Genomic DNA, 27702 nt, shown 5'->3' on the forward strand with positions numbered 1-27702 from the left:
AAAACTTAAAAATCTGCCAGTAATAATGTGCTTCTATTTGTATTTGGGCAATATATCAAACTATCAGCCAGCAGTGCTTGGTTCCCGAACTCAAGCTGGCACAAAGAAGGATTCTGGGCTTCTCTGCTCCATTCCTGTCTCATTGGCTAGACACGAGGGAACCAGAATTTTACTGGGCCAGGTCCAACTCCGCAGGTAATTCCATTTAACAGGTTCATCACATTAAAACTGATGTGAACAGATGAGGGAATTATATATTTTAAATGCAATTTATTTAAAAAAAAAAAAAGATATATTTTATTTTTTCAAGCTATCAAGTTTAAGGAAACAACTTTACTCGGGCAATCCTGCTCTTGGTATGTGCATTTTCAACGCGCATACTTACATTGGCATCTTTCCCACTCACGAGGCACTCCATTCTTCTTTGTTCAGGCACTGGCCAGTGGATCTGCAAGAGTGGGAACGCGGGACATTTTATAGCTCCAGCCCAAAACGTTATACATCACTGGCATTTATTGCATATTTGGATTAAAATTTTAAAAGGGATATCCACCAAGGCTAATATAAGTCCTGTTGGGATTGTCATAGACCAGTTACAGGGTTTTAATGAGCTGCACCAGAAACAAAAAAAAAAAGAAGAGTAGTCCAACAAAAACTTGATGTGAGCAAACCGAAATGTCTGCTGCTGGGGCAAGAGTGGGGAACATTTCACTTTGGGTAAAACTGCAGTAAAGGTGCTGGCTTTATCCCACGGTAACAGCCCATTTTAAGGCCCAAAGGGAGAAAAGCATGGGAAAGGTCTTACAATACGTGGGTTCTTGTTGATGTCATGGAGGTCCAGGGACAGGATGTGGTCCTTGCTCCCAACATACATTCGATCATGGTCCTCATCCATACGAAGGATCCGATAGTCAGATGTGTTGATGAGGTAGGCGAAGTGATGAGCGGTACCAGTGGATCTCAGTTCTGTATGGAAACAGAAATGCATTGGTTACCGACAGCTGCAGCTACATGTGCGCATATTCGCGCGCACACATGCATGGGCAACTGACACATTCCTCGTGCCACTCCTCCGTGGACTTATCTGATGGTTTTTCACCGACACTTGTGTAACAGAACACCACTCATTAGAGACAAGTGCTACTGAGTGTCTGTCAAACAGCACTGATGGCTTAATACCTCCTGAGTGGATCAAAGGATCTAGAAAGTCACTCGTTAGTGGCAGTCTGTGGGAAGCCAGCAAACACAGAAACAGTAGACCGGCAGTTAGCTATGATGTTCATACTACATAGTTCATGGAATAGGGTAAGGCACAACATTTCATTGCATGCTTGGACACCATTCTCTGAAGGTCAGACAAGTGTGCGCTTTCAGCAACACAATGCAGTTGACACGTCCTCGCATGTCTACAGTAACCCAATCTCCCTATAGACTCTGTGCTGGAGTGTTTGTTTGATATCTTCTGCTTCGTTCAGCAACCAAGTACAGGCAGAGCAAAAGGCCACGGCTAAGACAACAAAGGCCCCGTGTCCCACCATACATAAACACACTCCTTTGCAATCTATAGGGTAAGAGGCCTTAGACGCTGGCATTCAGATACTGTTGGACAAACAGAGAGGTTTCACTCAAACAGCAGGAAAGTTCCCATCCTCCATTTAGCCTTCTTCTATAATCGAGAGATCACAGGCACGGATTTGAGGTTAACCCAGAGTTAGCCACCAAAACATGGCAGAAGGAAACCAAAGGATAAACCGTTACATGCAGTTAGCTGCATTTGACTGGTTAAATGTGACATAGTTGAACACTGGTGTGCCGGCGTGTTATTAAAGGAGCGAACGCACAGCCAGTGTGGCATATCAGACCTTGAAGGAAACACACTGTAGCTTTATAATGGCCAGTTTAAGATTTTTTTTAATTTTTTTTTTAACAAGCTCTGTATGTGTAGTCATGTATTGTGGGTTTGACGTTACTACGAGGTTGTTAGGTGTTTCTGAAGAAGAGGTCTGGCCACCCAAGCATGCAAAGACATCCACATGTCCACCACTGGTCCTTAAAATAAACACCATCTAGAGACCTTTTTAAACAGACTCCCTATGGAATCTGATATTGCCAGTCTTTTGAGCCAGATCTAAATTTAGCACGGGGGTTACGTCAATAAGCAAAGATTAATAGCATTAGATATTCTATATTTATACAGTTTGATTTAATAACTGTGCCCACCAATGGAACGTTTACAGGTCAGCAGAGTGATTGGCAGCTGTCAGCCCCGCGTAGAGGAGCTGCAACATGTGGCTGGACCCTGTGATTATTTGTGTTGAGTCTTAAGTTGAATGATGAGTCCCCATACACTCTAGGCCAAGTGCACACTGGATAAGAATGCATTGTGCACACACACGCACACATATACACACACATTCCGAGGGCCAGTCGGGGCGCCCCCCCTTCTGAAGCAGGTTGTCAGCGACTTCTCAGTGTGTGTTTGTTGTCAGAGAGGAGCTGGACGGGACCATCTGTCAGCCGAATAGGAAATGTGAACAGCGCAAAGCAACAACACGCCCTATTGAGAGGCGCACATTAAGAAACAAACACATGTACTCTAATCTCATAGTTATCTGACAACATGCAGACAGGCCAGACTGAATTCTATGTCACAGGTAGAATTTACCCCAAATGTTGTGCCTTTCCTCGTGACTTATCCTTCATATTTGCATGTAATGTGGTCTCCACCATAGACATCACCTTTTAGAAATCCATTTAACTACAACAGAACCTGGTTACAAAAAGGCGCGCCACTCCACCTACTGGATATCATTGTCTTTTCTGTCAGTCCCTCTTAACTCAATCCCAAAGTCAAACTTCACCTCAGGCGGGGCCACATGGCATTGTGCTCGTTTGACATGTTGATCAAGGACGTATAATGGCAGCAGACTGAGCTTGGCTGCAACTCTACTCCAGAGGTCAGGCCGCACAGCATGTCTCTGGGCTGAGATTGGTGCCAAGCAAACACTCAATCACAATCAGCTCGAAAAGACATGCAGAGAGGCTACACTTTTGCAGAATGCCAGTTTGGAGTGTGTGTGCTTTTTCTTTTTGTTGTTTATGCCCATACCTAAAAGATGAAGGAGAATTTGTGGGGTTGGGGTGTATTTCCCAGAGAGTAACAAAATCTTATGTTTGCTACGCGACTCATTTGTCTTAATTTTCTGGCACTGAGCTGAATCTAATTTGCAGACAATCCCCCGATGTTTTTCAACCAGTCACATTTTATTGAGCTCGGATATATTAGGCTGCACACTCAATCAGCTGTTTTCCCAGACTTACTTACAGATTTGCAGCCGCAGATTACAGTTTCACACAGGACAGGCTCAGAGAGGCTGAACTACTTGTGCTCTTTTGTCAGCCACATTAGAGCATGACAGCATTTTCCACATGCAGACTTATCCGAGAGATTGAAAGGCTGGGAGCAGAGTGTGAATATGTCTATCAGAGCCAGATAAACTCATAGTAGCCCATTACTGCCTGTATGGCTTAGGCCCACTCTGGGGGGTCTGCGCACACACACACACACACACACACACACACACACACACACACACACACACACACACACACACACACACACAGCAGGGGCTTTGTTTCAGGACCACACTGCTTCTCCCTTGTGAAATTGCAATGGCTCTATTAGGAGGTGAAAGTAAGCCGGTGGGGCAACCTGATCCTCAAGCTCAGTGTCTATCCCATTCCTCATTCACTTGGGTTTTTACAGTAGCATGCCTGCACCTGCGCACAAATGAGAGAAGGTCACTTTATGACATTTTTCCTATTTTCAGTCTTTCTTGTTCATGAAAGAAATGCAGGTGTAGCATAAAGGCAGAAAGTTAAGCTATTTCACAGTAGTCACCTCAGGCATCTCGGTTCCTTTGTGTGTGGCGTTCCGGTCCACACTCTTCAGTCTGCTGAACACAGACAATCCGCTTCTCTCTCCAAGGAACCCAAGGTGCTCTTGGCTCAAACAGCCCACTGCCCGTTTCTTGCTACTCGCTGCACTCTGGCCTCAAGAAAGCCCTTTGCTGATCTTTGAGAAACTGGATGCTGAGCTGAACGAGACCTGAAGAAATTCTAGCTTAGTGGCATCAGAGCAACCTGCTAAAGATGCTGGAGATCTACCAACAATACAAGGCCAAAAATCTACTACCAAACTTTTGGTAAGTTGATATGATGTGTATCTTGACACGAGTACTACACTTAAACTCAGTCACGACTTAGTTGTACTGTCCCCTCTTTTTTTTTAACTGCTACTATATTTTAACTGTAAGGGAACAGTGTACTTTGTACTTCACTAATTGTGTGAGACAGCTGTAGTTACTATACTTTACTTTACTTACTATAATTTGACATAAAGTAGTAAAGATATCAATATAGATAACAGCCTTTTTTGCATTTATACATTTATGTTGGAGCTAAAAATGGAGGATAGAATGAAGACTTCAGAACCAAATGAGATTACGCATTGACTCTAAGCGCTTGGGATTACTGGTTTCTGCATTAGCACTGGAGACAAGCAAGATACAATCACAGCCAGTTATATCTTGGATCACGGAGCCATTATCCTTACGCTCAGTATACCAAGATCAATATACTTGGTCTACATGGCATATTACTACCAAGTAGGCCAATCACACTTGTTGTGGTCATGCAGCTGAATTTTACATGCTTGCGCGGGTGAATGTCAGGCTATGGTGTAGGTCGAGTCATATGGTATGCAGCAACATTACAGCGACAGCACAGATTGAACGCAGTGTTAGAAATTAAGTGGCAACCTGGGACCTCTTGTCATGTCAAGTCAAGTGGCTTTATTATCATTTCAACCATGTGCAGTTGTACAGTACACACTGAAATGACACGGCGTTCCTCCGAGACCATGGTGCTACATATAACAGACAACTGGCACAGGACCACATAAAATGCAAGTGTGCAAAAATGTTGTAGATATGAATTAATTATTAATTATATTTTAAATAACTGAGGTAAAGCTATCCAGCGGTTTACAAAAAATAGAATAAGATTTGAAAATGTCAAAGGATTTTTGTAGCAAACTTTACTTTTTCTTTTTTTTTTTTTAGTTTTGTTTTAAGATATTCTCCCCTCTCTGGAGGGTCATGACCTATGGAAAACTATTGTACTTAAGTACCAAGTATTTACTTAAGTATTAAAAATATTTACTTCTACCCAAATCAAGAAAGTAAAAAGTACTATTCAGTTTTGTGTGAATTTGACATAATCAGTACAACCATCCTTGTCAAAACTCAAATTCTGTGACCATTCTGCAGATTAATATACCAAACAATTTGCCACTAGCAGTAGTAGCACTGAAGCTCAGTGAAGCTCCTGTTTGAACACCACTGGACTTTAAACAGTTGTAAGTTTTAATCTTGCTGTACATTTGTCAGTGTCAGCCATTTAACTATTAGCAATTACCTAATACCAAAATTAACCAGCTGTTACCATTGAGGTAGTGGCAAGCAGAAAAATGACTATGACCAATAACAAAATGATTTAGCAAACATTATTAGTGCTGCTGGTCAGTAATGTTAATAGTCAGTGTTAATTTAACAGCGGAGCACAATTATTTGTGCCTAAGTGTTCTGTTTCTTTTAAAGGTGTAGTTTGAAGCTGAAAGTGTGAGCCTTTCTTACCAACTCTGTTTTAACAACAATGCCAAAACCTGAGCAGAAGCTCAGCACTACCTCAGACAGACAAAAAAAATTCCTCTGTTTATTTTTGTTTGTTTTTCTGCACTACAAACTGATATCAAGTTTATAATTCTAGCATTTTCCTGCAAAACTGCCATTGTTCAGTACTTAGAGTTAGAAACAGTGATGTTATTAGTGGTTGTTTCATCATGCAGTTCCCATCAGACTCTACTGTAAAAACTCAAAACCTTAAAGAGCACTTCATTTACAAAACCCATCTTCACTACCAATGTGAGTCCACTCTAAAATGGGTGATTGGCTAGGAAGAAAATTGTGTTTCGTTGCACTAAAGTGCCAAAGCAAGACATATATCGAACAAAGCACAGATTCTTTATTTCTTTCTCTTTGCATTCATCAGGTTAATTAGCCGAGTTTAAATGCAGGTTGCTGTGACTGATTACCTGAGTTCCTCATTCACTCAAGGTGACTACATGTTCTGCAGACTGCAATACAATACAGTTGTTGTTCTGGAGAATAGTGGATGTACCTTGACCGCAACCCTTTCCTCAGACCATTAGAAGTACAAATGTATTTTTATAAGCTTACCTGGTTAAATGAGGTATAGAAACATAGGGGGAGAAGCATGCCTCACTGTCAGATGGAGCCAGCCCTTTTCCTCCTGAGAGAATACTTGGCTGCTGACGGTGATCTCCAGGGCTGCAGGCCTGCATGTTATAGCGTATCTCCTGATCTTAAATTAATAGCCAACGGGCCGAGTTTACTTTGGAAATATGTTTGGACAGGCATGGAGCGCACTCACGAGAGTTCATCTCCAGAAGTAAGAAAGTAAGAAAGCGCAGTGGTTAATGCCGACTTATATGAAGTGATTTCCCACCATGCCGTACACGAGGGAGAGAGGAGACGGGATTTCACATATCATATTCAGCTTTTAATGCGTCCTACCTCGCAGTGTGCTTCGGTAACATAAGAACTTCCTCTCATTAAAGCAGCGATTACTGTATCCAGCGTAGCTTAACAGTACGCGGCCCGTCCCACTCATAACTTTCCTGGCAAATACGCAGCAAGCGTCGGATAAGTGATTGGATCATGGAAAACTTCAGACTGTGTGTTTAAACAAAACAGTGACAGTGAGCGAGAGAATTGAGAGGGCCTAAATACACATCCTGGCACTTGACAGCGCAGTGGCCACTCGCTACTTGACACTGATATGGGTGTTCCACCCCACTGCATATTTCTCTGGTTTCAAATTGGGTAAATTAAAAGTGGAGGCCACTGTGAGTGTCAGTGCATGTTGCTGCTTGAAGCCTGCAGTACTCCCTGTAGAGAAGTATGGGAGGTGAGGAGGAGGAGGGGGATGATGATGGGAAAAGACAAAACTTTGCAGTCCGTTGCTTTGACACTGAGCAGGAAGGGAGCAATGAACAAAGCGGACGAGCATTGTGTGGAGCAATGATCTACTCAGTTCACAGCTCAGTGGTTTTCAATTGGGGAACATTTGTGGCTAATTAGAAACTATTGCGGCGCCCTGTGCTTCTGTCTAAGGAGCGATGCATGATTAGAGATGTTAAATGCTGGTTATGATCTATGCAGATCAAACAAGTGTAAATTAAAATAAGTAGGGTTAAATAGGCTTGGATTAAATGTTCTGAGGTAGTGCAATAATAGGTAGTGCAGAAATACCCCAGTAGCTCCTGGCATATCACAAACAAGCTGCACTACCTGAGCATTGCCCCAAGGTAGTTTCCAACCCGTCAGAAAGGTGTGTCGGTTCTCACACACACACACACACACACACACACACACACACACACACACACACACACACACACACAGGTGATAATTAGGGTGATTAAGAGGGGGTGGGAGAGGTTGCATGCTCTCACACATCAAAGGCAGCACTTGTCAGGAATCCTAGCCAAATATTTGAATGCTGTCAATGCAAAGAAGGAAAACTCCAGTTAAGACACTCTTATTACTCCTCACAAGGCACGCTTCGTTGCAATGATGGAGCGGCACAAAACAGCTTCAGAGACTTTTCTGGGGGGTGAAGGAAAATAAATGCAGGGTTTCCTAGTTGGCAGTTGGGTCAACTTTTAACAAGGCGCATTAATGAGTTGAGACGCCACAGGCGACAGTGCCACAGGTTTAAGAGACTTGCTCGACATGACACAATTCTCATTAATTTGTATGAGTCTAAGTCACTGAAATATTCATAAGAACCACTCCCTGCTGAGCTGTATAAAGGTGCATTTTATTCTCTCGGGCATGGTTGTGCACCTTGTTTATTATGTTTGCCAATAAAGTGGAGATGAAGCTGAGAGTAAGAGTGGAGATTGGGCAAACAAGCTGCTATCTGTCTAAGAGGACTGTGTCAATCTATGCTCATCCTGCTGTAGCATGACCTCCTAATGCCGCTCCTGCAGATTTCTGTTTATCTTCTCAGTCAGGAGAATATGCTTGCCTTTTCTATGAGGGCGTTCATGTGTTTGGAAAGAGTTCAGAACACTTTCTGCACTTTATTTGAGCAATTACCTCTAAGCTGGAACATTACTGTTTAACTATTGAGTTACGATGTGGTATTTAACTGTTTGGTGAAAAAGAATTGGCACCTCTATGCAAAATAGCCACAAACAACACATTCAGACTTTTGTTTTACGCATATGTTTAACATGGGAGGTTTTTTTGTAAGAAAAAGTCCAAGAAATGATTGAATTTGCACAGTTGTGAGCAGAGTTGGCCGATATCCAGATGCCTGTATGCAAGAGCGGCCGTGTTTCCTCTCTTATCTTAATCTAGCACAACTTTATCACAGCGATTTCCTGTATTTATAGAATAAGGAAGCCTTGATATAGGGGCACTAACATAGCGATGGAGATTAAGAAACCCCCTTCTGCTTTAGGACAAGTGGGTGCCCACTGGAGGGCCTGACTGCCACTTGCGCTGCCGTCTTTTCAGCAGACTCACTTTAAATCAGCAACTTTCGGGGCCCAGAGCGCCTTCTCTCTCTCCTTCGACGGCCTCTTTCAACTTCCCTTCATGTCAAACATTTACACGACTTATTTGGGTTTGCGTGAGCTGCATGCTTCAAAGCCAGCAGAGGAGTGACAGAGTTGTTAAAGAATGCCTGTGTGATTACTGGAGAGTGGGTCTGAGGTGAGCTGGGCTGCTAAAGGAAAAGGAACGATAAGAGCATGAGAACGCAGCAGCTGCTCGTCTTGGCTCCGTCACTGTGAGGGCAGAGGATAATAAAAGCGGTCAAAGGCTTGGCCACTGTGTCACATCAGATAGGACATCATTCAGCGGATAGCAAATATGCAAGGGCACAGAATCTAGAGATATGATCTGACCCACTGGTAATGCCAAAGAGTCTGACCCGCAGAGGAATGGTAATCTATTGTGATGGCCTCAAAGCTTCACTGCACCCTGTGCGTGTGTGTGTGTTTGTGGAGAGGCAGGCTCTGCAGCTTGCTACTAGGAAAGAAAACACAGACAACACAGCGTGACTGTACAAACACCTGCCCCATATGTGCAAAGCATCACCAAAAGCGGTTATGCTTGCCATCATCTCACTTCAAATTTGAAACTGACAAGGCATGGCATTAAGATGACAAATCAGTCATTAGCAGTCGTGTTATTTTTGCCTTGTTGTCTTGGTTGTCTTCTTTTCTCGTACATGTTGCAAACACCAAAACATTTTGAAAATTCTCAGAATACTTTGCACACGATCCCCGTATCATCCGATCAAGCTAACGGCAGAACTGGAATATGGGTTCAAGTTAGGACAGCAGAACAAAATTACATACACAAATTTTCTGCACTCATGTTTATAGCGTTAAATCTATTTGTGGATACAAAGACCTCAAATAGATGCAACTTTAAAGGAAAAAGGGGAATTAAAGAGACAAGTTAAAATGCGTGGCTGTCTGTCGGTCATGAAAGCATCTGGATACAAAAGCTCTGAATCCTTGCTTCCTCTCTCTGGAAAATCAAAGTTCTGCAAGTTTTATGGTGTTCTTTTGTGAATTCAAAAGCTGTTACTGTAAGCACTGTATTTGAACAACTTGATTCCGGATAAGCAGCATTAATCCTACACCGTGAAAAAAAAATCCTAAAAAAACAGTAATATTCTGGCAGCTGGGGCGCCAAAATAATACCATAAAATAACAAAATAACTTTCTCATGAAAATACGGTTATTTTAAGTAATGACAATACAGTTTGTTGCCCTAATTTTACATGGGATTTTGCCTTTTTCAAATGCTTTTAAGCATTAAATTAGGAACATTTTAATGTGATTAAACAATGAAATTACCTATAAACAAGGTCAATGCATGTGGCAATATGAATAATAATACTTAAATGTTCAGAAATATACAGTTAACAGTTGGTTTAAATAACAATGGATTGCATTTATATAGTGCTTTATGAGACCCTCAAAGCGCTTTACAATCCCACTTTATAATTCCCCTCTGGCCATCACCAGTAGGTGGCAGGTGAAGTGTCTTGCCCAAGGACACAACGACCAAGAGTGTCCGAGCCGGGGCTCGAACCGGCAACCTTCTGATTACAAGGCAAACTGCCAACTCTTGAACCACGGCAATAATAATTATTATTATTTGATGTATAAAAAGTTTATAAGATTCATTTTATATATTTTTCCATAGCATTACATTTTAATTTAACAGTTCAATCTTTCAAATAACGGACAAATATTTGTGAAATTATGATGCATTTGTGAACGTATTTTAACAATCTAAATATGCATATGTACAGACAAATACATTTAAAAAAACAAGAAAATTATGTTTTATTACATTTACAGTGATTTTATGTTAATTTACGTTTGAAATGTAAAATCACAGTCTATTAATGGTACAGAACAGTACAAAACTGTAAAACACACAGTGAAGTACTTTTATATTACAATTTTTTTTACAGTGTAGAAACAGGAGTGTGCACAAAAGTATCTGAAATCATTATTGCCATGAAAAACAAAAACACACAAATGAGTGTGTGCGGAGCTTTGGCGTGATTCCAGCCATTAAAACCACAACAAAGTGAAGCTACTTGGCTATTCATGGCATGCTGTTTGTATTCTGTTGCTGCGAGCTCCCTCGCTAGGGAAAAGGTGTGCCCCCCTCTTGTCTCGACATACGTTGAATGTGATCCGTCATAATGGATACGCACTAACAGCGATCCCATATCACACATCATTAACCACCACGTCTGTCCTCACAGGATCCAGAAATCGCACCGCCATCGTCTGTGTCGGCAGGAGCCGTGACACCCCACCGTCGTCACCTCGTTACTACCGTGCCCCGTGCCCCTGTCGACCTAGGGAGGCTCACCCACTATATAATTAGGAGCCACTGTCGTGCCCCACCCCTCCTACATCCACACCCCCTCCTCGCTAATGGCATCAATTTGTATTCACTGTCAGCTCTGATGAGCTCTCATGCGGAGAGATGGCCTTATCACAGAGCCTCTGGCTCCCGTCACCTAAGCCTCTCTCCTGCTCCCTGCCAAGTCCGGCGTGCTGATGGACAAGCAGAACGGGTGAGGGAGGGGTGAGGAGGGTTGTGGTTGAGGGGAAAGAGATACACATTTATCTCCATTCTCATGTAAACTCTTGTAACAGCAGACAGATGTGCTCACGGTGCAGAGGCAATGAAGAATCCGTAAGTCTGACTCTGTATCTTCCCTCGAACTAGGATCTGCTTTTGGACTCTGCGTTCTCTCTCCAAACAAATGAATGTCCTTCCCTCTCGGTCTAGATGAAACACATGAAAGCAGAGGTTTGGCTGAGGATGATGTCAAATGTGGAGAACTAGTAGGGAAGGAGATCCTCTCTGGAGAGCCTTGATCTAATCACACACATCTGCACAAACAGGGCTCTGTTTTAACAGACATGTGTTTTATTATCAGTCTCTACCTCAACTCTGACACATCAATGCGCCTGACCCATCCTGCGCGTCAGTTCCTGCAATACTTTGGCAAGCTCTGCAGACCTGTTTTGCTCCAAATAAACTAAAACTGTCACCTAATAACTTACTGGTTACTTAAGTAGTCTGGCTTTCTGAGTTATCTCTGGGGTTATTATTCAGCAGCACAGATAAAGAAGCCCTCATTGGAATATACCTGGCTAAAATCTTTGCAAGCTCCTTTTAGCAGTGTTGCTGCAGCCTGAGCTGGGAGACGTGCAGAGGTCAGAGGTCACTGGACAGCAGTGGCAGTGCTTTATGTTCTGGTTTAATCTGGGATTAGCTCAGGGTCAGGGTTATCTCTCCTCAGCCTGAGAGGAATCAGGAAACTGGGATTGCCTCGGGTAAACTGGCATTACTCGATGGCCCGTCCAGAATCTCAATGAGTCCACTGAACGGGAGCAAAGGAAAAAAAGGGAGTGTGTATGTCGAGAATGGCTCAGTGGGCTCGGGGTTGTAACCTCTCTGCCATCACTCCAGCTTCAGCTCAGTGGAGATAAGAATTGCAAAAAGCTCTGAATTACTACACCCGGAGAACCACTGAATCACAGGGTTGTGGTCTAGCCACAGTTATGTGCATACCTTCTGGTTTCCTGAGGACATTTAGCATGGTAAATTCATTTTAACACTACTTTTTGTACAAAGGCCAGGGGAGAAGGCAGAGCACACGCATTTATAACAGAACAACAAAGACAGCCCACTGCAGAATTAGCAAAGGAATTTAGGGCGAAGCAGCCACAGAGACTAAACGTGAAACCCTGACTGAAGGAGCCTCATTACCTTTAGCCTTACCGTATCGTAATCTGCCATACCTCAGATTCATGTCAGCCTATAATCCCTACATATGGTGCTGGACACACTCAAAAGGCAGAGACACACTCTGCCTGAGCGTTCTACTGTCTGCGGCCAGACGGTGTGTGCACCTGGGAGAAACAGTCAGCTACGAGACCAGAACAGCCTTAATGTAATGGAGATGGATCTGTCTCAGTCTCACTCTCTGTTTAATGTTGTAGAAAGTCTCTGTGAGAAGGCTGAAATTAATTTTACTGAATGTGTGCCACGCTTCACCAAAAGCAGAAGTAGAACAGAAACAGGTACGGTTAAAGAACAGCAGCCCATAGAAACTCAGGCTTCACAACACTCAGTTCTACAGACTGAAGTTCAGTTCTGTTCAAACATCCTGAAAGCTGCTGTCAAATTTACGAACAAAGAGATTTTTTTAAAGAAGCTGAATCTGTGATGGATCTGTCGTTTTTGTAAGAATCTGCTCAGAGGTTTCACTAAAAAAATATTTACTTTTCTTGTCGTGAATGACACAGTTCCTCATAATAAATATTATTAAATGCTTATGTGTGTAATATTTTGAGTGTGACAGGCACAAACAGTTGCATCAAAGGGCATCAAAATTCAGGTTTCAGCTGCCATGGGCTGACTTCCAGCTAAGATGTTTTTCATGCTGTGCTATAAAGTAAATCTTCTGCAGATTTACCATTAAATATCACAATCATCAGATTAAGAATCATTTATTAATACCCGAGGAAATTATGTGGTCGCAGTTGTTCCAAGACAGTAAGAACAGTAAGTCACTAAATTATATAATAGAATATATTACAAAATTACAAAATATAACAAAATAGCTCTATTATATATAATAGCTCAATTATAAATATCCAATTTATAAACCATATTTCCAAGTAGTTTTCATCCAGTGAGCCAATAATTTGATTTGCACGAGCAGGGGAACAACTTTGTCTTGAAAAGGGCTTTCAGAGCACAGCAGGACCACCACATAGAAAACTGTCAGAAAGACGTCTCAGTGCAACAATTTGTCCCAGCTCTCTCAGGAGCATCCTGACAGGCTACATGAAGATTCACAGTTGAACAGGCACAGGATATAGAAACCTAATGTATCTGACACCAGTGTCTCGCTGACATGCCCCGTGGTTATGAATGCTTTATTTGTCGAGCCAGTGTGGGGTCACCGTGTGGGAAGCCAGTTGTTCCTGCCCCTTCCTGAGAATGACATGAAGGCAGGACAGATTGTGACAGCAGCCATTGTGGCTCTGCTCCAGGTCTCTTCCTCCCACCAGTCTCCCACTGCTCCCTCATCCTGGGTAAGTGCGCACGGTGCCACCTCAGTGCTTGTCTTCCTGTTTCTTGGGTGGGCAGGCTTAAACAGAACTTGTAGGCAGGAAAGCCTTTGCCATTTTCTTTGCCATTTGGAGCCTGTATAGTCATCAGTCACCCTCGACATGAGCCACATGATGTTGATAGAAGCAGGACGTCCCCCCTCTCCCCGTCGCCTCTTTGAACAGGGGCAAATGATCAGCTGAGTTCCAGTGTGCCCCTGATTCCCAGGCCTTGGGGACAGGAAGTGGGATTAGTGAACAAATCCCGTTTTTCCACATGTATGTCAGCAGCTTCATTGCATTTTGCCTAATCACTTACTTTCTCTATTTAAAGGGCGCTCATCTGAAATGAAGGCGATTAGCCTTTATAAACAGCTTTGTGTTTTCGGCTGCCACTGCCTCACTGGGACCGTTCACTAGGCTAAGCTTTAAATGAGCTGTACCCCAACACATGCACCCATGGGAACCAAGGGTCACAGGGCTAACTCCTTCTGAACTAAACTAACAGTTTGTTGGCCACTAAAGGAAACCCGCGTAGAAGTTACAAGTCAGCAAAAAGCTAAACTGTGACTTCATTATGCTCTCTGGTGCTATAAGCCTGCTGTTCCTAAACCGTGTTGTTTTAAAGGGGCTTCTAAGGCTCTGCAATCTTATCCTGCTTCTAAGTCATAACAAGATAATAGGTTCCCTTAGGACCCTAGGAATCAGTGTGGTGGGTTATGCTGTCCCCAACTGACAATTTGCATTTTACGTCAAAAAGGCAAAAAAAGAAATGAATAAATAAGTAAAACAAGTTATTATGATATCAGGAACAGTTCATTTCACGTCGCCTGGTCAATGAATTTGTACTGTATGCATGCCTACTTGGCCTGATCGACTTTTTTAGGGAGTTAGTTCTTTGCAGTCTTCTCCTACATGCTTCCTCTGAGCTTTATCTGTGTTCAGACTGTTATTTTGGCCAACCGTGCTCTATTCCCATGTAAGGTGGTGTTAAGGAGATAGTAGCTCAGAGGGTGGGTGGTGGTTTGCAGGGTCAGCGAGTTTACCAAGCCGATTTAGCCATCCCAGTTTGTCACTGGTAATCTCCCGGCAGCTAACAGGATGTTAAAATCAGCCTGATAACTGCTGAGATGGATAGAGAGTGAAGCAGACCAAGTGGGTGCGAGAGTGATGTGTTCAGCCTCCTCCCTTTGTATCTTTCAAACATACTGATAACATGTGTAGCATGCACGTATACGATGGGCCACAACTTTGACAACACCTGGCTCAAGTAGTCTAGGTTTTCCTCTTCCCCACAAAAAAGCTCTGACCCTTCAGCGGATGGACACAAACATATCTCAGGGTGTCCTGTGGTGTCTCTCATCCACTTGAGTGGGATGTTAGAAATTGATCTTTTGGTTTCTGGGGTTGCTGTTTGGAGCCCCAGAAGATCAGATGTGTTCTGAATAATTCTGTGCATGCTTGATCAGACTGAGATCTGGGGGTTGTGGAGAGGTCAGGTCAATAGCCCTGGTTATGTTTCTTGTGTTCTTTGAGCTGTTTCTGAGCAGTTTTTGCAGTAAGGGGAGGTGCCCTGGCCTGCAAGTGGAGGCCACTCCTGGTGTGTCATGTTGTTTCAAACATCACTGCACACAACATAATCAAACGATGCAACAACGCTGTAATGGATACAGAACCAAGAGTCTCCATTAGAGCAGTTTCTCTACACATGCAAAACCACAATGCAAACTAAGGATAAATGAGGCAACTCCAGATGGAAGGTGCTGATTAGGCGAAACCAAGAAGTGTGTGAAAGGTTCACATCGGGTCCTCTGTGGTGGAATATGGAGGTGTTTGCTTTGGCAGTGTTGACCAAAACCTCAGCCCCAGAGGCGAAAAGAGGAACGTGAAGCCAAAGCATCTTCGTACTGCTCCTCCTTTATAACCCCCCCTCAGTGCGGCATCTTTTTGCCCCACCATAAACACTTCATTTCTTTCCGAACTCAGGAAACATGCTTTCTAAATCAGGGGAGCCTTCTCCTGTTTTTTCTCACATTCCCAGCCAAACAGAATTAATCTAAAGAGCTGGGATGTTATGAGCATAACTCTACCAGTATGTGACCTGTAATAAGGAGCTAATAAGCTGTGAACTTGAGTGGTCTTACATTTCACTTCCAGCCCAGCAGGACTTCATTTAGAAGCAAGCTTTTATTTACACATGCTACATAAAACGTGCTTGTCAAAATATATTTAATGACTTCAGGTGCAACCAGGTTTAAAAATCACATGTAGAAACTTCAGGGGGCGAAATTCAAGTCCACAGGTTGTCTTGGCTAAGCCCTGACTACATGGCTATACATCTTCTTTTCAGCAATAGGTGTATAGTGCAATAATCAAATGGGTGAGAAATACACACCAAGAAAGTGTGTTTTATAGATTCTGACTGAACTGAACTGCAAAGAAAACCAAAAAAAAAAAATCCTGTGGTGTCCCAGGTGAATTAGCTGAAGCTGTAATTGCAGACCGAAAAAGTCCATCCCAGCAGCATTACATGTCTAGCGGAGTGCAGATATGCTAGTGGCACAAAGATCGATATTCCCTTTTCTCCTTTAAGTTGTGGTCTACCGAGCTCTCGCAGCTGAAGTACTTCTGTGATTGAAAGTCGTGCTCTGCGCTCAACCTCCCTCTGGTAAAGCCAAATCTGAAGAGACAAAACAGCCTCTCTTTCTCACATCTCTTGATTGTCCTGCAGCTCTTCCACACGCTGAAATTGGCAAGGTGACCTTGATGAGGGGAAATGCCAACTGTCAATCATTGATTACCAGGACTTTTTACACATTCACTTAAGGGCTCCCCTTTCAAGTTTGATCAATATCAGCCAAAATGTAGTCAGAGAGTAACACAGAGGACTGTCAGCACTGTGCCTCAGGTAAGAGTGGGCATTTAAAATGGGTAGTGGAAAAACAGAAAAATGGGATCACACCACAAACCAAACCACACTAAACTGCACCAACATATTTCTTTAAAAAATACTTCTTTCTGAGGCTTTGCCGCAACTATCAACATAATAAAATCACAAGTGAGATAGATAATGTTGTTTTTTTGTTTTGTTTTTGTTGTTTTTTACAACCCCAATTCAGAAAAAACGTTGCTGTGATGCTGTGAAAAATGTTAATTTAAAAAAAGATTCATAAATCTCACAAACCCAAAGTTTATTCACAATATTACATGGAAAACAAACCAAATGTTCAAACTGAGCTCATTTTGACTTTAATTAACCTCCAGGATTTTATAAGAGTTACACTCAGTTGGAGAAAAATGGATGTACGATATTTTATCTTACTTTAAGAGCTAAATCTTCTTCACGTGAACAAAGACCTGAGGCCGTGAAGCATTTTCACAGAACAGCAGAATCCATAAATGTGTTGCTCTGGAGATATGAAAATGTGTCAGGTGAAAAGGTTGTGCCCTGCCTCATTATTCTTGGATAGAATATTTGACATGGACTCAACTGTTAATCCAGAGAAAATCCTGCAGGGTTTTCCTACCCTGATGGTCGCTCCACGGATTGGTAGGAAGTGGTTATGGGAATGCTGGGCCGTCCTACTGCTAAGCCATGAATGTAACCATCCCACTCGGGCCTCGAATCCTCTGCACTCCCCATAATGACTCATTGATCTCAGCCTCTCAATCCCTACCTGCCTTATCTCAGTTAATGGGGCGGCATCGTGTTCTCTGACAGGGCTGCAATCTCTCCGAGAGCCTGAGTGCACTCAGAGGTCGGCGCTTTTGCGCTCTTGCAGCCCCACACCACAACCGGGAGGAAGAAAAATGTAGAATGTGAAAAGTGTTGTTTCTGAAGACACCCCCCTCCTCATTTGAGAAGTCCACAATCCCTCTAATACACTTTGTTGTGTTTGTTGAGTGGGATGATATACAGTCCCTATAGGACTTCCTTTATCGTTTCAATTACAAACTCGCACTTCACACATCAACAATTCTTTTGGTTGCTTTGGTTGATAGCCTGGCTTTGACCCCAAACATCTGAAGCTTACAAAAGGGACTCCCCTACACAAACCCATGAAAAGGCTGCAGAATCCACAGTGATTTATAACTTTTGAGGCTGGCATGACAGCAGAAATCAGCAGGGAGTAGGCGGGAGGGGAGGAGAAGAGTGAATGAATGGTCTAAATGGAGCAAACAAGTTCACTGTACTGCTATACATGCTCCTTAGCACGCTCCCTTTGCCTATACTCCCTATGGGCCAATACCACTGAGATTGCAAAATTGACAAAAGAAAATCTGAAACTTATAAATCTCATACTGTACGGCATCAGATAAAAACTGGAGCAGGATTTTATTTTCCATATTATACTCCTTTTGGGGTCTCTTGACCATGAGAATACATTTCTTTTAAAATCATTTTATATCCTGAGGTTGTGGAAGTTTATTTAATAAAAATTTCTTTTCATTCAGCCAAAAGCCTGGATATCAGTCCCATATATGGGATACGCACTGGGAAACACGCCTGGGAGAGTACAGTGAAGTCATCTATAGAAGAAAAAAACAACACGTAAAAGAAGAGCCGGTCACATTTCAACTCATCTATATCCCAACATTATTATATCCCTTCCTCATTAATCCAGAGGAAGCCTGTTTCTTTCTTACTTGACTGAATAGTGCCTGAGGTGACATCTCCACAACGCAGCAGACATACAGACACCTTGACAGCTGTGGAAGTATACTGAGCTTTGGCAAAACTCAAAACTCAGCCTCCCTGGGAGATTTTTAATGACCAGTCAGGCTTTCCCCGATTTGGGTTTAAAATCGGAGACACCTGACAGCCTTGACGTTTGACTGACATGCAGGATATCCTGTTCTGTGACCCCGTAGTCGTCCTCTTGAACAGTCTTGGCAGTAGGTAATAAGCTACAGGAGAGGTCGGAGGTATGGATTACAAAGTGGCTAAAATACTGCACTGTTGAGAGTGAATTCCTAGATGGTAAAGACAAGAAAAGCAGAGGGGAGGAAGCCGAGTGGGAAGGCTTTCACGGGATTGCTGCGAAACAGACACAAATAATGGGCGAATAATCACTGGAATAAGAAAATGAGAAAAATAAATTATGGTAGTTGGAAAACATTTAGGGGCCCAGTGTAACCACGACATGTGTAGCTAGCAACAGCTGATTCCTGTTTGAGGCACCATTCACCTTTACTGAGTTTGAGAGCTCCTGTTTTGGAGGTTCAGCGTTTGTGAATTCAGGAATTAGTTTGAGTGATGGGTCTTCGACTTGAAGGTTTTTATCTGAAAGCTTGTTAGTTCTGTAACACAGACACTGATCTTACTACACTTCTTAAAACCCTAAACAGTTGTTCCTTAAGGTGGCACTCCTTTTGTCTTGCTGAGGTTTAGGTAAACATCCTTTTTATGGATTGAAGCGACTGCTTCTTAAAGGTTCCAGACATGTGGTTAAGGTTAGGAAGGAGCTTGGCCAAGCTTTAAAAAACAAGTCTTGGATGGATGGGCCAAGACTGTAACGCAGTCCATCCATCCAGCTTAGCTTCCCCCATACACAAACTTTGTCGCTCTTTAATAATGTATTCTGACTTCCTTCATTGCTCAACATGATTAACGTGATAGCTGGAGCACTACGTCACTCGTGTCATTTTTGGTTCATGTTACATGTCCTGATGCTGTTGTTCTTCATGGGAGGATGCTCTCAGCCAGCATATCTGTGCAGGAAAGCGGCCTTGTTCTCACAGTCATCTGTGGCCCTGTAGCACCCGGCAATTACCCGTTAATTTCGTACGAAGCCCATCGTGGGTCACGTCCTTCATGTCCCAAAGGAGACCACATTAATATATTACACATCGCCAAAGAGAACAAGATTCAGCTCCAATTATAATCCTGTTAATATCGTATGTTGTCATTGGCTCCACTCTTAATAATAAACTCGCAGAGGGCCATGGTGACTATATTAACAAAATGAACATAATTTCAATCATAAGGCTACAACTGATGCTTTTTGTATTTAGGTGACTTTTTAGTCTATTTCTTTCGCTATAAAGCCTAACTACATCCCAATGTTTGTGTTTACATTTTGATAACAGCGCTCGTTGTTTACTGCGGGCAGGAGCGCGCACCTTATGCCTTTGTTTGGCTGCTAACCGCTTGAGCTCCTCGGCAACTCAGCCTCACTTCCTCTCACTCTCCCTTCATCAACACTGCAGGCAACACACAGCTGTGAACAAGCCGGAGCCTCTAGCAATTCTCCTGGCCCTTGCCCAGCTCACACAGTGTTTCTGAAAAACATTTTAATTGACGCAGCAATTAAGCCAGACAAGTCAAAACAGAGCTCTTGCGGAACCTCTATATGAGCAGAGTAATCTGCTTCCCCGGGCAAGTTTATCTTGAGAATGTGGAGTATTCATCCAAGATATATTGCTTGTATCTCAGCCAGGGAGAGTTCACTGCAGAGAAAATATTTGGGAATAATGTGCAGTTAACTGCAGTGTATCACCGCTGGGAGTAGTGGGAGATTAATTAGTGTACATCAGCATTAAAGGGTCGTGCCGGATTTTAACCGGTATAAAACAAATTATGCATGTTTGACATACACATGAAAAGCAGGCAGTTAGATTATTTTGCATTTATCAGTGCTTTTTAAACCTTCTCAAGGTTTTCTTTAAGTAAGAAAACATGAAACAATATTATGTGAAAATTATTACGCATAATGCTCAGTTTATATTTGAAAAACATTCAACTTCTAGATAAACGCCAACCAGAAAGACTTGCTTCAGATCAGCAGGTCAGCTGCTGTAATTGCTCTAAAACTGAGGCTACGTCCACACGTACCCGGGTATTTTTGAAAACTGAGATTTTTCTATGCGTTTGCACCTTTCGTCCACACGTAAACGGCGTTTTCGGTCACTGAAAACGGAGATTTCTAAAAACTCTGGCCAGGGTGGATAATTTCGAAAACTCAGTTTTTGCATTTACGTGTGGACGAGAAAAACGGAGAAAACGCAGCATCAAAGGTGTGCGCATTTTTTGACGTCACACTGTGCGCCACGTTATTGTTTCCGTGAAATGAATTTCTACAATACTGTTACTGTTAATTTTACTCTCTGCAGTGTTTAAATGCTTACATATACACCACACACAGTTACTGTCCCTCCACACATACGACTCGGTTCTGCTTCTATGCCCCAGCTTTGTTTACTTTTTCCCACTGAGGTTTCTACACTTCTGATTGGCCAACATTTCTACACGGTTAGGAATATATCGCCACCTGTTGCTTTGGCATGTTCCTGGCAGCGTTTTCCTTCATTTCTGCATGTACGTGTGGACGTAGCCTGAGGCCGCCAAACAAAAATCTTTTATCAAGATTCGTCTCATGTCACATGTTGTAACCTTTACCTGAAGTTACCAGAGCATGAGTGTCACGATTATGTGACATTAAAAAACAAAGGGGGGTAATTAAGTAAACAATTTGTGTCATTGTAAACAGCATGTTTTTAAAAAGTAGGGTAAAAGAAAGTAATAGAAAATAATTATAATAAGGATATAAGGATTCTGGTTAAAGCATACAAATCTGGTAAAGCTGCCCCTGGTCCTGCTGGAGGCTTCTTCCTGTCAAAAGGGATTTTTTTCCTTCCCACTGTCACAATGTGCTTGCTCATGGGGGAGAAGGTGACTGTTGTTTTAAATTTCACGCCCTGTAAATAAAACTGAATTGATTGAAATTGAGTGAAAGAATGGGAAACTTACAGAAATATCCATCTATCAGTCATCTTCCCCTTAACCTTGTCTAGGTTACAGAAATGAGCACACCTCATTTTGTCAGATGTTATTTCTCACAATAAACCTCAAGGCCCTTTTTAAATCAAAACAAGCAAGAGTCAGATTGAGAACCAAGGCTGCAGATGGAAGCTTTACTAAAAAGCGGTGTTTTGAAAAGTCTCAACAAGATCTTGAGCTTTATTGTGAAAGGTTTATGTGGAACATAATCAAGCGGACACGCGATGCTGTTACCGTTGTTGTTGCTAACCTCAAACAGTGTTGGTCAAGTTACTTGAAAAAAGTAATCAGTAACTAATTACTGATTATTTCCCCCAAAAAGTAATCCCGTTACTTTACTGATTACTTATTTTCAAAAGTAATTAATTACTTAGTTACTTAGTTACTTTTTAAAAACACGATTTACAACCTGAATAGGTGATAAAGCGATAGCTCTTTCAGCCCAATTCTACTTTTTCTACATAATCCATCACACAAAATGTAATCAAATGGAAAAGTCTCTTTTTAAAACTTGTTTTATTAGTTTTAATCTTTTAACTTTATGCATCAAGCAAAAAATTTAATTATATGCAACATTCTCTGACTGGAAGAAATTTGTTTAATATTTTAATTTCTGCACATTCCAGCACATAATGTTTTTTTTTTGTGTGTGTTTACACTCAGTCTTTCAAATAGATGCAAGTAAAACACAGCAGAAAATAAATAAAGTCAAAGACTAGCGGTCCTTTTGCTCTATTTTCACCTGTAAAGCAGGAGTTGGGTAGGCGGAGGTTTACCCTGGTGCAGGTGTGCCGCGGCGGTCAGTGGAAGAATCCGCGAGTTTCTCTGTGAGTTCCCCATTACGTGGTAGCGCACTCAGTGCTTGCTTGGAAGTTTAGGGGGTTTTTTCGCTGTAAAAAGAAGTTTTCTTCCCACGCACAATGGACACTAATGTTTTTGTCACTTTTTATGGAATCAAACTCAAAGTAAGGTCAGTACTTCCACGCTTTAAACGCTGCACGCTCATACTCTCTCCCGCACTCGATATATGATGCACTGTTGATCTGCACACAGCTGTTGTCACGAACGTCGCACTTGCTTAGAAATTAAGAAATACTTAAGAAATTAATATAGCCACTACAGTGACCATCAGAACGATGAAAAAATATTGCCGTAAACAGTTTATTTTGCGACACCACGAAACAAATGATAGCGTAAAATGAAACGATAGACGTTTTTATATTGTCATTCGATATATATCGTTATATCAGCCCTAATTTAGATGACATTATTAGAGAATGTTAACAGCAGACCTTGTGTGTGAAGCCCTAACGACAAAAGGACAAAATGTCTGCAGGCATATCAACAGACATTTAACAGCACATGAAAGCATCCTTCACAATGAAGGCACGGCTCATAAAGGAGAATTAAAAAGGAGAGGAAACCCTGTGACAGGTAAAGTATCAGGTGTGTCAGTGATTGTTTGGGGTCATGACAGCTCTTTTCAGAGCTCGCTCAGACTTCCCGTCTGATTAACGCATGAAAGTGAATTTTCTTGACATCTCGAGAGGCGTTGCCGAGCAGCTGAAGCACACTGTTAAGAGAAAGAAGTGTGGATGTGTTAAACCTGGAACGACACAGAGGTAGAGGTAGGCTTGAGCTGTGAAAAGACTCATCGCTGCATCTATCAGCAACTCTGGTGTCTGCGTGTTAAAAGCTGTTTCAGAACTTGATGTAACTTGGTTGTTAGATTTTGCAAGTTTCTTTGGCAAGAATAGAAAGAGAATGGAAAGCCGATAATGTGCAACTTAAACTAGGTATAATTTAAATATGCCAGGTTTTATCATCTTCTGTTGATTTTATTTCACTGAGCTTTCATGTTCTGTTGCCTTAGTTTTAGCTAAAAGACACTCCTGCTTTTCCCTTAACCATGCAAATCATAATAAACTGAGTCATGGTGTAATTACTTCTGACTGTGATGTTAGTCTCTGATGCCACTACGGATTTTTTTTAAGGTGCAATATGAGGTGCAACTACAATACCCTATGTCCAAACTGATGACCACAACCACCACAATAGCACATGTGCAACAAGTGCCTCCCACATCATTGCCAGTCTAAGCAACGCCCAACTTTTTTTCTTATTTCTGGCGTAATACTTTTGTGGAAACAAACTGCATCCCCTAAAACAACTCAAACACTTTGCTTGAACGTAGAGTAGATTTACAGATCGTCTCCACAGAGTCCAGCACTAGTGCTAATACGGCAAACACAGGGGCGAGCTTTACCACGGGCCTCAACGCAACAGTTAATTATGCCCAGAGCGTATCACCAGAAGCCCAGCATCTCACCTAGCCATAGTTTATCTTTCCGCTGCTAATTTGTTCCAATCAATTACCTTTGGAAAAAGGAGGCTTCCAAATTTACGGGGACAGGAAGGGGCTGTTTATTCATTCCTGCGCTTTTTTGTTTTGTGCCAATCTTTTAAATATTCCCTCAGGTTGGTTTTGTGCTGGGAGGCCTCCATTAAAAACCCATCGCTCACCACGGGGTTCAGCATGTGACAGAGAAGGGCGCCTGGACCCCCTGGAACCTCTCTCTCTGGAACCTCTTGGAACAGAGGGGAGGTTAACTGACTTAATTACAGGCTTTAAAACAGCAAACACTCATCACAGTTGAGCAGGATTACTGAGATCTGTCTGACAGCATTTTGAGTGAAGAGAAGAAACACTTTCAAGGTGGGCTATGATATCAGTGGTGACCCACATGAGGTGGACCTGAGAGCTTTGTCTTTTTTCTCTAGGTGTCAACTACAGTGACACAGAAATGCATTCACTGCTCCCTGAAATCCACACCACTGAAGCTCAACTCCAGTTAAATGACAAAATATGGACACATCCCATGGTGTATGATTACTGAATGGGTTTTCTGTGTTTATGTTTTTTTTTCTGTGTCTATCCTGGAGAGCTCATCCAACAAACTTTCTGCAACTCTATTCTTGACTGTGCAGCCCTACTGTGCTGCTTTTAATTCCACCCTGAAAGATAAAACATAAGCATGTCAAAACTTGGGAAGGTAGGAGAAGACAAGCAGGGGTAAAACCTGATCCACACTGTAGCCCATGAGAGGAACTTTGGACTGATTCAGAGCTCGGAGGGAAAGAAGTGGGAGTGAAATCCTAGCTCACTCTGTGCCTGCCTCTCTTCCTCTCATCCCCTTTTCTCTGTCCCGGCCTCCCTCTGTCAGAGCGCTTCATCTTGGACTCTAGGCGCGTTTGTCTTCTCGCAGAAAAGAAATGCAAAGTAGGCTGCGCCGAAACTCTGGGAAACGCCACAGGACGTCCCTCGAGGGGGGAGAAATTAAATACGGCCACTAAGATCCACACAGTAAAGTGGCAATAAAGTATTCATTAACCCACCATTGAAGGGCTAAGCAGGAAAACAAGCAACTGAGTTAAGAAGTCAAACAGGGACTTAGAACACACAGTAACACCACGCTCTTTCATCTGAAGATTTACAAAACAATAAGAGGCTTGGAGAGCTCATGAGCATGTACATCTCACCGAGAGAATCAAAGAAAAGGATGACAGAACAAAGTTAGCAACACCAGGGCATTACCAAATAGTTTCACAAATATTTCCCTTACTACTCATAATCCTCTCTGCTTTTATATTGCAACACATCTCCCACTGTTGGTCTGGCAGCGTGCCAGGTGGAGTGCAGGATGTAAACAGTCTCTTTTCCTCTTGTTGATTTTCATTTTCCCATCTGAGGACCTCATTTTTCACCTCCACTCTAAATTGCTGTCCTCCCTTTGGAGCGCCACAGTGGTGCTCCTCGGACCCGGACCGAGGAATCCTATAGGAAGCACGGTAAAAGGCCTGCGGGGATCCTGTGTGCGGCATTCATTGACAAAAAAGGCCTGATGCCAGTTTGACGTCCACCCCCAGGTCTCCCAGAATGTGAATGAACTTCTATGAATAAGAGGCAAACCTACACAAACACCCCTGCAGCTATAGGACCTTCACAGGGGGAAGAGTGTGTGGGCGACGCCAAACAACAACAACAACAAGGGGACTTGCATGCCAGGGTCTCCCCTTTTTCATCTCCCTCACCAATCAAGAGGACACAACACCACAGGGGGGACATTTACAAAAAAACAAGCCTATCAGGGGGTCACTGCCGGCCCCAGCCCATCCTCAATGGGTGGGATCAAGAGTCCGTCCCCACACTCTGCAATTAACACCTACTCCACCAACATGCAAAAGAGAAATCTCCAAATCAGCATTTCAAAACCACACCACAACAAAGACATCAAAGTGCATGCATTGTATTATGCCCGAGTGCTCTTATGGGTTAAACTCTTCAGTGTGTCTTCCAAACGGCCTCATTTCCCCTTACCAACGTGGAATAATGTATGACCTCATCAGTGATCGGATGAAGAGGTGGGAAGCAGGGTCTAAACATGGTGAAAGGTTTTAGGCGGGAGGTGAACTGCTGACTGCAGTTTATGAGCTGAATAGCGCACAGTTTCTGTGTTCTGCACTCCAATCTCACAGACGACTTTCTCTGTCCTAGCAGTATGGGTGACTGGTGATTGATAATGAACATTTGTTTGTCACTAAATGCGAATCTGAAGAGGTCAAATGTTGCCCTGGATTTACTTACTATCACTTTTTTTAAATTTTCTGAAACCCCAATAAAAAGTCACAGCGCAGCAGAAATAATCCAGTTTCATCACTGCGGCCAGCTGCACTGATACACAGCAACTAGAAACATCATGAATGGAGCCGGGGCTTCAGCTGAAAAAGATATTTATGGATGTATGCTCTTCTTGTACACCGCACTTTAAAAACTCTGTGTTATGACTTAAACTACATGGCAGCGATTACGTCAGCTTCACTAACATGACCTAACGTTTGCAAAACCCTTTTTTCAACATTAATCTCTATCAAGATTATTATGACAAAGATTAAGTGGGAGTCAAATGTAAACACTTTATTTAAAACTTTACTCAGAAAGTAGCCGCTTGCTTGTTGAACAGTCTAACTAATCCTCATATGATCAAATGTAAATATAGCATATTGTTAGAAAAATAAATTGGTGAAAAGTAGCCACCTTTAAATATATTTGCAAATTTTATGGTTTGTTCTTAAGTTGCAACTTAAGAACAAACCATAAAATTCAAACCATAAAATTCCATGGAATTTGAGCTACTTCCACTTTCACAGCATATCAGAAATAAACATTATTTTCATTCCAGTAGATTTTATATGACAGCTTGTGCTACTAGGTGCTTTTCAGATTATTTAATTTACATGCAAAACACACAAAAATCTCAAAATACTCTTGTTTTTTTAAAAATCTGTTCCACTTCAGCTAATTCCAAGAGTAAAATGCTGCCCCAAAGTCAATGAATGAGAAACAATAATCGATTTGCAATCACTTTTAATACTTAAAATATTTTTATCTTATCATGGTTACTATACATACTTTACCTGAGCACTAACTGGGTGCTATCAGTGCTTCTACTTAAATAAATGGTCTACAGTATCTTTTAGTTGTAAAACAAATCATTTCATACTGTACATAGTAAACCTATGCTTGTCCAAAGTGCTCAAGTACTTGGACCGACCTCACACACAGAGAGCTGCTATGAAAGGTAGCGGCCTGACCATCGGGAGCAATTTGGGGCCTCATTGAAACAAGCTGTCAGATATCACAGTAAATATGTTTACACAGCAAAAGCATAGAAAACATACCATTAACATTATCAGCATTTCTGTCTTGACAGTTAACAAACTGATGGTCCAGTGCAGCATTTAATCTGTACTGGCAATATGCAGTCTATGACGTCACAGTGCATTGCACCATCTCAGCTATGGTGGATTTACTGCAGGGACGAAAAAAGGGCTCATCTTAGGAGTTCCAAGTCTGCAAGAGGCATCTGAAATACTACCCCCCAGCGTCAGAGGGTGAGAAATAATGTTGAGGTTGTAGATCAGAAGGTGACAGTGGCCTTGACCTCCCGTGTCTGGGTCACTCCCTCCCACTTGACCTTCCTGAGCAACTCCTATATACTTAGCGTCTTGATATGAGGGTGATATGAGATACCTCGTGAAG

At 42.3% G+C, this 27702-nt stretch overlaps 1 protein-coding gene across 4 annotated transcripts in view; it reads right to left on the reverse strand.

Moving 5' to 3' along the window:
- LOC309706952 (semaphorin-3F-like) overlaps positions 1 to 27702 on the reverse strand; it is a 59119-nt gene that overhangs the window by 20353 nt on the left and 11064 nt on the right. For all 4 annotated transcript variants that reach the window (XM_082533982.1, XM_082533981.1, XM_082533980.1 and 1 more), the window contains exons 3-4: positions 806 to 966; positions 386 to 448 (exon numbers count right to left, since the gene is read on the reverse strand). In XM_082533982.1, coding sequence (XP_082390108.1) covers positions 386 to 448; positions 806 to 966 — 224 coding nt within the window. The remainder of the gene's footprint in view (positions 1 to 385; positions 449 to 805; positions 967 to 27702) is intronic.

Source organism: Aulonocara stuartgranti, assembly GCF_965226115.1.
Source record: "Aulonocara stuartgranti genome assembly, chromosome: 5".
Taxonomy (NCBI): Eukaryota; Metazoa; Chordata; class Actinopteri; order Cichliformes; family Cichlidae; genus Aulonocara; species Aulonocara stuartgranti.